Genomic DNA, 9,215 nt, shown 5'->3' with positions numbered 1-9,215 from the left:
ACCATAAATAAATACAATAAATGAATAAGTAAATGAGTCCCTCGTGGTTGCCATGGGCACCACCTGGGCTCAGGGCCAGGCCACGTGTTCATCGCGGGCATGGCCCCCCCCCCATACCACAGAAACCGAACCCAGTGATGTTGGGGGGCGGGGAATCCACGGGCGAGGGGTCCACACTGGAGGGTCAGGAATGTCAGTTCAGTCCTAACCATTAGGGTGGGCATCTCCAAGTGCCACTGAGGGTGGAGACAGGCATGGTCCTGGACTGGGGGTGCCAGAGGGGAAGACACCTAGGGATGGCCAGGTCGGTGGGCGGGGGTCAGGCGATCCCCTCGACCAAACCCCATCCTGGCCCCTCTTTTCTCCAGCCCTCTTCCCTCTCCCGGGTCCCCCCTCCCCCCAGAGAATGACCAAGCTAATTAGCAATATATATATAATTTATTTACATTCCTGTCCACTAAAATTCCTATACACCCTCCTCCCGGGATTGAGTATGTATGTACATAAGGCCAAGTTTAATACTTGAATGCACTTGAATACAGAATTAGAAAAACGCTCTTTACACGACACGCCGTGTTCCCGGGAGCGGCCGGGCTCCAGAAACAGACACAGCTCACAGCACACGGACACTCGCCAATGTACAACGCATGACTCCCATTGCATATACACCCTCTCCCCGCTTTCCGCAGGGGAAGGGAGGGGACGGGGGAGGGCCCACGGGCACAGCATTTGCCAGCGGGCCAGCTGCGGTACTGGAAGGTCGGAGGGCACGGCCTGAGGGGGATGGCAGGGGAGTTGGGGTGGGTGTGGGTGGGTGTGAGTGACAGGGCCCTGCCCCCTTCCCCTCCTGGACTGCTGCAGATTCACCCTTCCCTGCTTTGGGGTCTTGCAGGCCCTCTGCTGAGACCTCAGTATGGAGGGGGGTGTGGGGAGGGAGAGGAAGGAGCCCCTCCCTAGGTATCTGAAAATAAGGGAAGTTGGGGGGCATAGGGTGAGGCGGGGAAGGGTGTGGGCTCACATCTCCTCTCGGCCCGAGGACCCAGAAACATTGCATAAGGCCCAAATCTGGAGAGGGAGGGGTGGGAACTGGGTGACTGTTCCTCCCCTGCCCAACCCTCCCTCCCACCCAGGGCCACACGGCGTGTGTGGGAGAGGTAGCATAAGGGATGCCAGACTCTGTACGTGACCCCCCCCCGGGGCTCTTGAATGGTGGGTGGGGGGTGGCAGAGGTGGGAGGGGGTGAGCAGAGGGCTTGGGGAAGGTCGGTGCCGCTCGCTCCCATAGCGGCAGCGTGGGTGGGCCCCGGGCAGTCGACTGCGGTGGTGCCCGGTGGCTCTGAGCAGGACTGGCCCAGAGCCGTGCCCACCCTCAGGTGCCCCCGGGGACATGGCTTTTGGTGGGTGGCGGGGTGCCACTCCTGGGCCCCCCAGCTTCTCCCTCGAAATCGTGCCTCTCTGTCCCCGGGGCCTGCGGAGGCGAGGGTCAGGAGCGATGCAGACAGGACGGTGGGCGCTGTCAGGTGCCCCCCACTCTCCCATGGCTGGTGTTTACACGGTGAGCGCCCCCCCTACCCTCGCTCGGGCCGGGGGGGGTGGCAAGGGTTCAGCACTCTGCCTCGGAAATGGCGAAGAGGGAGGCATCCTGCCGGCCCAGGTCGGCCACGGCGGCGGCCAGCTGGCTCAGGTGCCCATGGGGGAAATGGCGGGCCTCCCACAGGCTCAGGATCAGGGCCGTGGGGCTCGGCTTGGAGGCGAAGAAGCTCAGGTGGCTAGTGGGGGTGGAGGCAAAGAGAGGCGGGGACCCCCGGTCAGCGGAGAGGGCGGCCGGGTGCCAGGATGGGCTGGCTGAGGCCTGGTCCTCCAGACCGTCCGCTCCTTGTGGGCAGGGAGTGTGTCTGCTTATCGTTCTCTCGTCCTCTCCCCGGCGCTCAGTACAGTGCTCTGCACACGGTGAGTGCTCAACAACTGAATGAAGGAAGGGACGGCTGCGTGGCCCCGCTCCCGCGCCCTGCCCTCCCACCTGTCCAGGTGCAGCTTCTGGGCCAGAGCTCTCCAGTCTGCGCCCCCGCCGCGGGCCCCGGCGGGGCCGTCCAGGCTGCTGATGATCCTCTGGCGGATGAGAAAGGGGATCTTGAAGGCACTGGGGCCCACCAGGGCGGGGGTCCCCGCTTCACTCTCCGGGACCAGCAGCTCTGCAAACCGTGTGTCCTGCCGGGGCCGGTGGGATGGGCCTAGTTAAGGCTGGTTCCGACTCCTGCCCCCCAGCCCCCGGAGTCCCCATCTCCCGGCCCCCCCGGCGCCCCTGCCCCAACCTTGTCCTGCTCCGGGCCTGACCCACAGAGCCGAGCCCTGAACCTTTCCCTGGTGATAGCAGTTTCTTAAATCAAAATGTCCCATTTAGCCTCTGAATAAATGCAAGGAAACAAAAGGTAGTGGCTGGAAAGTTGGGCAGAATCTGTGGTACCGGATCAGCTGTGTAGGAGTCTCGTTTCCTGCCGCGGTGAGGGGTTATATTTGACATCTCAGTGGATTTCCAGAGCAGAATTCCTTTCCAAAATTCTATCTGTTCTGACGACTTGACACCTGTCCACCTGTTTTGTTGTATGTTTCCCCCTTCTAGACGGTGAGCCTGTTGTTGGGTAGGGACTGTATATGTTGCCGATTTGGACTTCCCAAGCGCTTGGTACAGTGCTCCGCACCCAGTAAGCGCTCAATAAATATGATCGTATGAATGAATGAATGAACCTGACCCCAGCCTGACTCAAGGAGCCCAGGCCCAACTTCAGCCCAGCCCACAGAGCTGACCCTGACCCCAGCCCGAGACTAGCCCCAAACCCCAACCCCCAGCCCCAACCAGGTTCCCAGAGCCCAGCCCCAGCAGGGCCCACCAAGCCCAGCAGCCCTGCCCATGGAGCCAGCCCTGACCCCAGCCCCGGCCCCTCTGGGCTCGCCTTAGCGATGTTGAAGTTGACGTTGAAGCTCTGTCCGTCCCCCTCCACCTGCCAGACCCAAATTTTGCAGGCCAGGTCACTGGTGCTGGCACTGAAGCGCTCCAGGGTGAAGGTGCATTGCAGGTAGGGCTGCGCCCCGCTCCAGATGTGGTAGAAAGAGATCTCCTGCGGGGACCACGGACGGGATGACATTCAACCCGGATCTCGCCCCTCCCTCCACAAAATTCTCCTGTAGCCCCTTTCCCCCCCATGCACACACATGACCGAATGGATGAAATCGCTCCAGCGTGGAAGCCGAAGGAGGGCTTTTTAAACTCGTGCCCCAAACCTCCAATCCTTTCCCCGGCCTAGTCACCAGGGTGGGGTGAGGGGTGGATGGGTGCCCCCCTCACCTGGTAGCTGACGAGGAGTTTGCTCTTCCACAGGGAGCTGGGCACATCGTGGATGGAGAGCCGGAGGTTGTGGTAGCTGTCCTTGAAGTGTAAGACCCGCGGCTCCTCGATCAGCTGACCTCCCGTCTGCTTCTCCATCTGAATCACCTCCTGCTCCCGGACGGCAGAGGCTCAGCCCAGGACAACAGGCCCGGGACCCCCTTCCCTCCCCCACCGCCCCCTTTGCCGACCACGCAGGGCTGGGGACCCAGGAGTCCTGGAGCCAATAATAATTATGATATTAGGTAAGTGCTTGCTGTGTGCCTGGCACTGTACTAAGCGCAGGGGTGGATCCAAGCCAATAATAAGCGCTTAATACAGTGCTCTGCACACAGTAAATACGATTGAACGAATGAATAATAATAATAACAATGATGGCATTTGTTAAGCGCTTACTATGTGCCGAGCACTGTTCTAAGCACTGGGGAGGTTACAAGGTGATCAGGTTGTCCCACGGGGGGCTCACAGCCTTAATTCCCATTTTACAGGTAAGGTAACTAAGGCACGGAGAAGTTAAAGTGACTTCCCCAAAGTCACACGGCTGACAATTGGTGGAGTCGGGATTTGAACCCATGACCTCTGACTTCAAAGTCTGTAATAATAATAATAATAATGATGGCATTTATTAAGTGCTTACTATGTGCACTGTTCTAAGCACTGGGGTAGATACAAGGTAATCAAGTTGTCCCACGTGGGGCTCACAGACTTAATCCCCATTTTCCAGATGAGGTAACAGGCACAGAGAAGTGAAGTGACTTGCCCAAAGTCACACAGCGGACAAGTGGCGGAGCCGGGATTTGAACCCCTGACTTCTGACTGTACTCTTTCCACTGAGCCATGCTGCTTCTCTATCGGGTTGGACACGGTCCCTGTCCCACGGGGGGCTTGCAGTCTCAATCTCTACTTTACAGATGAGGGAACTGAGGCACAGAGAAGTAAAGCTGGGCTGGGAGAGGCCCCTGGAGTGCTCAGCCCTGCTCCACCTCATCCCCTTCGCAGCGGGTGCCGGGCTTCTCCCAGGCAGGTAAGTGGTTAATGGGAAGCCCGGAGCGGCGGTGGGGGGACCAGGGGAGATTAATGTCATTAAGGCGGAACTTTTCCCTCTCTCTTTTTGGGAAAGTAATGGGTTCTGTAATTACCCGCTAGAAAGGTCATTTGGGGGAAGTGACAGTTTAATAAATACCAAAGCTGCAAAAATAATAAAGTGCCGGGTGCCACCGCCGCTGAATGCAAATGGGGTGCCAGGGTTCACCCGGCCCGGTGAGGGAGGGGGAGAAGGACCTCCCCCTCCTCCGTCCCCTCCCCCTGGCCTCCAGGACTGGGGTCCAGGGGAAGTGGGGGGGGGGGGAGGCAGGGCCTCTGGGGCAAAGAGAAGAGGACGGGGGAAAGAGGCTGGAGTTGGGGGACGTTGGGGGTCTGGCGGATTGGCCACGGTACCTGTAGTTCCCTGAACCCCCCGGTGTCCAGGGCTGGGAGGGCCCAAAGGGCTTGGGCTCACAACGAGTGTCACACTAAACCCAGTGGGCAAAGCTACCCAGGAAGATGCAGGGTCGGAGTTAGGATGGGTGCCCAGTCCAGGTCCAGGAGGGGTCTTCATCCGTTCTCTATCTCCCCCTTCTAGACTGTGAGCCCACTGTTAGGTAGGTACCGTCTCTATATGTTGCCAACTTGGACTTCCCAAGTGCTCAATAAATACAGTAAGCACTCAATAAATACAATTGAATGAATCCAGGACCCTGGGCATGGGCTGGGTCACTAGGGACGGTCAGGGATGGAGAGGAGAGAGTCAGGGGTGTTGGATGGCCCATGCTGGGTCACTGGAGGAGAGGAGGGGATGGGGAGGAGAGAGTTGAGTTGGACAGTCTGTGTTGGGTCACTGGGGGAGAGTTGGGGCTGTTGGAAAATCCATGCTGGGTCGCCGGGGGAGAGTCAGGGATGGAGAGGACTGTTCTTCCAAGTGTCTTGGTGCCCTGGACTGGGGGTCAGGGGGCTGACCGTGCCAGAGGCCTGGTTACCTTGAGGACGTCCTGGGTGTCGTTGAGGCAGTAGACCCGGATGTGGTATTCCAGCGAGGTGCAGGCCGTGGGGGCGAAGAGCACCAGCCTGAGCCGCTTGGCGGCCGACGTGCTCAGGGATTCGCCCACCAGGGCAAAGCGGCCCAGCTGCTCCGTGAAGACGTAGCAGGCCTGGGCTTCCAGCTGGCAGTAGTACAGGCTGGAGGAGCCCTCCTCGCCCAGGTGCAGCACGTCCTGGCCAGAGAGGGAGAATGGGCTGAGGACCCAAGCGGGGAGACCGACCCCGGTCCAGGCTGAGGGAGGGGGCAGGGGAAGGCAGAAGACTGAGCCCCCTCCTTCCTCTCCCCCTCCTCATCCCCCCACCTTACCTCCTTCCCCTCCCCACAGCACCTGTGTATAGGTATATATGTTGGTACCGATTTATTACTCTATTTATTTATTTATTTTACTTGTACATATTTATTCTATTTATTTTACTTTGTTAATATGTTTTGTTTTGTTGTCTGTCTCCCCCTTCTAGACTGTGAGCCCGCTGTTGGGTAGGGACCGTCTCTATATGTTGCCAACTTGTATTTCCCAAGCGCTTAGTACAGCGCTCTGCACACAGTAAGTGCTCAATAAATACGATTGATTGATTGATTATGTTGCCAACTTGTACTTCCCAAGCACTTAGTACAGTGCTCTGCACACAGTAAGTGCTCAATAAATACTTCTAGACTGTGAGCCCACTGTTGGGTAGGGACCATCCCTATATGTTGCCAACTTGTACTTCCCAAGCGCTTAGTACAGTGCTTTGCACGCAGTAAGTGCTCAATAAATACAATTGAATGAATGAATAAATACAATTGAATGAATGAATGACTGAGTTGAGTGGGCTGGGGTCCAGTGGGGCTGAGAGGGCAGAAGCAGTGGCTCCTGGGAGGGACCTGGGTTCTAATCCTGGCTCTGCCACTTGTCTGCTGTGTGACCCTGGGGAAGTCACTTCTCTGGGCCTCACTTACTCCAACTATAAAATGGGGTTGAAGACTGGGAGCCCCATGTGGGACGTGGACTGCGTCCAACCTGATTAGCTTTGATCTACCCCAGTTGGCAGTTAGTACAGTGTTTGGCTCATAGTAAGCTCTTATCTCCCATTTAAAAATTAAAAAAGAAGCAGGTGTTAGAGGCCACCTGAGGGTGAGTGGTGCTGTTTAAGGAATTGGAAATATTAACCCTGGGGCTCGGGGAGGGGGATTTTTGCTCTTTAATAATAATAATGATGGTATTTGTTAAGTGCTTACTACGTGCAAAGCACTGTTCTAAGCGCTGGGCAGGTTACAAGGTGATCAGGTCATCCCATGGGGGGCTCACAGTTTTAATCCCCATTTTACATATGAGGCTACTGAGGCACAGAGAGGTGAAGTGACTTGTCCAAAGTCACACAGCTGACAGAGCCGGGATTTGAACCCATGACCTCTGACTCCCAAGCCCGTGCTCTTTCTACTGAGTCCTAAAACGAACCCCACCCTTGTCCAAGCCTTTCAGTCATTTCATCCATTCATTCAATCGAATTAACTGAGGGCTTACTGTGGGTAAAGCACTCGGGAGACTACAATACAACAACAGACGTGTTCCCTGCTCACAGCATGCTTATAGTCTTAGAGAGCAGTTGGGCACCCGATGCTTCCCGCGGGGAGGGGAGACCCAAGGAGGCCCTAAGGCCTGTTGCCTCAGAAAGCCCTGCTTTGGACAGGCCCCCAAGCCCCGGGAGAAGGTGGAGGGCAGGTTTTGCCCCTGACAGAAGCAGGGATAAGGAGCTGAGAGGGGAGGATCCCCCAGTCCCCCATCCTCAGGCCCTCTGCCCATTGTCTCCGGGCCTTTTCCCGCCCTCCCCCTGCCCCTGGGCCCTCTGCCCCCCATCCCGGGCCCTCTGCTGACCTCCCAGGAGCCCTCACAGGACTGCTTCTTCAGGCGGAGGCTCCAGTTGTCCGGGCCGGCCTCCACGCAGTGGTCCATGGCCAGGATGGCGGGCCGGGTGAGCACCACGCCGGGCGGCCCGCAGCTTATGATGGGGCTCAGCAACGTCTGGCAGCCGGCTAGGGGCAGCCTCAAGTGGACAAATACCGAGCGAGGAGAGGAGAAGGCATCAGCGGGGAACGCCAAGGCCCCGGGAGGCGGACTGTGTCTGTTTGCCGGGGCAGCGAGGTGATTTGTGTGCTGATTTGTGGGGGCCCTGGTGGCTTTGGCTAGGAGAAGCGGTGTGGCTAGTGGAAAGAGCACCAGCCTGGGAGCTGGGGGACCTGGGTTCTGATCCCAGCTGCGCCACATTCCTGCTGTGTGACTTTGGGTAAGTCCCTTCACTTCTCTGGACCTCAGTTCCCTCATCCACAAAATGGAGATTCAATCTTTGTTCTCCTTCGTCCTTAGATTAGGAGCCCTGTGTGGGACCTGATGATCTTGTATCTACCCCAGAACTTAGTACAGTGCTCGGCACATAGTAAGTGTTTAACAAATACCACAATTATTATTATTTTAATCCTGGCTCTACCGTTTGCCTGCTGTATGACCTTAGACAAGTCACCTGACTTCTCTGGGCCTCAGTTTCTTCATCTGTAAAATGGGTTCTCCCCATCTTTAGGCCGTGAATCCCATGTGGGACAGGGGCTGAGTCTGTCTGATGGCATTTCTCTGCCTCAGCGTTTAGTGCAGAATTTGGCATGCAGGGACCGATTACAAATTTCCCGATCATTATTATTATCTTACCGGGGAGAGGGGCACAAAGGCAGCCACTTGGTGCCCACCCGAAACCTGCTAAGTCTGGGAGAGGGGGCAGTGGACCCGAAGAGTGGGACAGTGGTTCTGACTCGGGGGTCACACTAGGGACAGGCCACTGGACTTGGGAGCTGAGAAAGTAGCCCACAGGAGTTGCCACCCTGTGATACCCACAGGCATGTCTCGATTAAGATGCCTGCCTCGCATATGCCCCACCTGGGGTGCTGGCCACCGTGGGAAGATCTGAGCAGGAGAGGGGCAGGGGGGTGAGCCCTCAGGGCAGGACGCAGCCCCTTCTGTCCTCTTTGTCTCCACAGCCGCCCCGGCCCCACTGGACCGGAGACGGCAGAGGTTACCTCACGTCCTCCTGTTTGTGCAGGGTCAGATACACCTCATAGATCTTCCCCCGGGGGATCGCGTCTGGAGGGATGAGGAGGCTGATCCCTAGAATGGGGAGAGAGAGAGGAGAGGGAGAGAGAGAGAGATAGAGAGAGAGGGGAGAGACCAGCCCTCGCTAATACCGTGGTCCATACCTCCTCTCAGCTCCTTTTCTATGTACAGCTGACACCCCATCCCTCTGGCCCCATCTGACCTTCATGGTGTCCGACAAATCTGCAGTTTACTAAAGAGGCAGTATAGACTGTTGGAAAGGACCAGAAGACCTGGGTTGGGAACTGCTGCCCGCAGGCAGGAAGATGGACTGAATGACCTCTCAAAGGTCACCATGCCCTGGACACTGATAGGAGGGGATGCAATGTGGTTATGTCCAGGATCTCCATCCATTCACCCCCACAACATGGAAACACACACACACACACACACACCTGTGGGTCTGCCTGCTGGGGTGCTACAAAACACAGACATTCCTTCACCTGCATGTACCAATGGCAGTCTGGACTCCAGGCCTTGGCCCCCAAGTCCCTAGACCACTCACACCCCAATCGGCCTGAGAGGTTCACAAATTGCCCCCAGGCTTTGTCAACCCTGTTGGCTCCCCTTGAGTCTCCAGGACCACGAAGGGGCTCCTTGGGGTGCCGGCGGTGGCCGGGGTGGAGTAGGGGCCATTAT

The 9,215-nt window shown here is 57.4% G+C and overlaps 1 protein-coding gene across 1 annotated transcript in view; it reads right to left on the bottom strand.

The window, feature by feature from the left end:
- Positions 1 to 429: 429 nt before the first annotated feature.
- Positions 430 to 9,215, bottom strand: part of UNC5A (unc-5 netrin receptor A) — a 73,369-nt gene continuing 64,583 nt past the window's right edge. Inside the window, exons 10-16 of the mRNA XM_038771495.1 lie at positions 8,504 to 8,591; positions 7,314 to 7,482; positions 5,397 to 5,630; positions 3,343 to 3,492; positions 2,951 to 3,115; positions 2,020 to 2,207; positions 430 to 1,768 (exon numbers count right to left, since the gene is read on the bottom strand). Of these exons, the coding sequence (XP_038627423.1) occupies positions 1,603 to 1,768; positions 2,020 to 2,207; positions 2,951 to 3,115; positions 3,343 to 3,492; positions 5,397 to 5,630; positions 7,314 to 7,482; positions 8,504 to 8,591 (1,160 nt within the window). The 3' untranslated portion in view covers positions 430 to 1,602. The remainder of the gene's footprint in view (positions 1,769 to 2,019; positions 2,208 to 2,950; positions 3,116 to 3,342; positions 3,493 to 5,396; positions 5,631 to 7,313; positions 7,483 to 8,503; positions 8,592 to 9,215) is intronic.

Source organism: Tachyglossus aculeatus, chromosome X2 (genome assembly GCF_015852505.1).
Source record: "Tachyglossus aculeatus isolate mTacAcu1 chromosome X2, mTacAcu1.pri, whole genome shotgun sequence".
Taxonomy (NCBI): domain Eukaryota; kingdom Metazoa; phylum Chordata; class Mammalia; order Monotremata; family Tachyglossidae; genus Tachyglossus; species Tachyglossus aculeatus.
The sequence above is the reverse complement of the archived record's forward strand: the minus strand, read 5'-3'. Positions and strand labels throughout refer to the sequence as shown.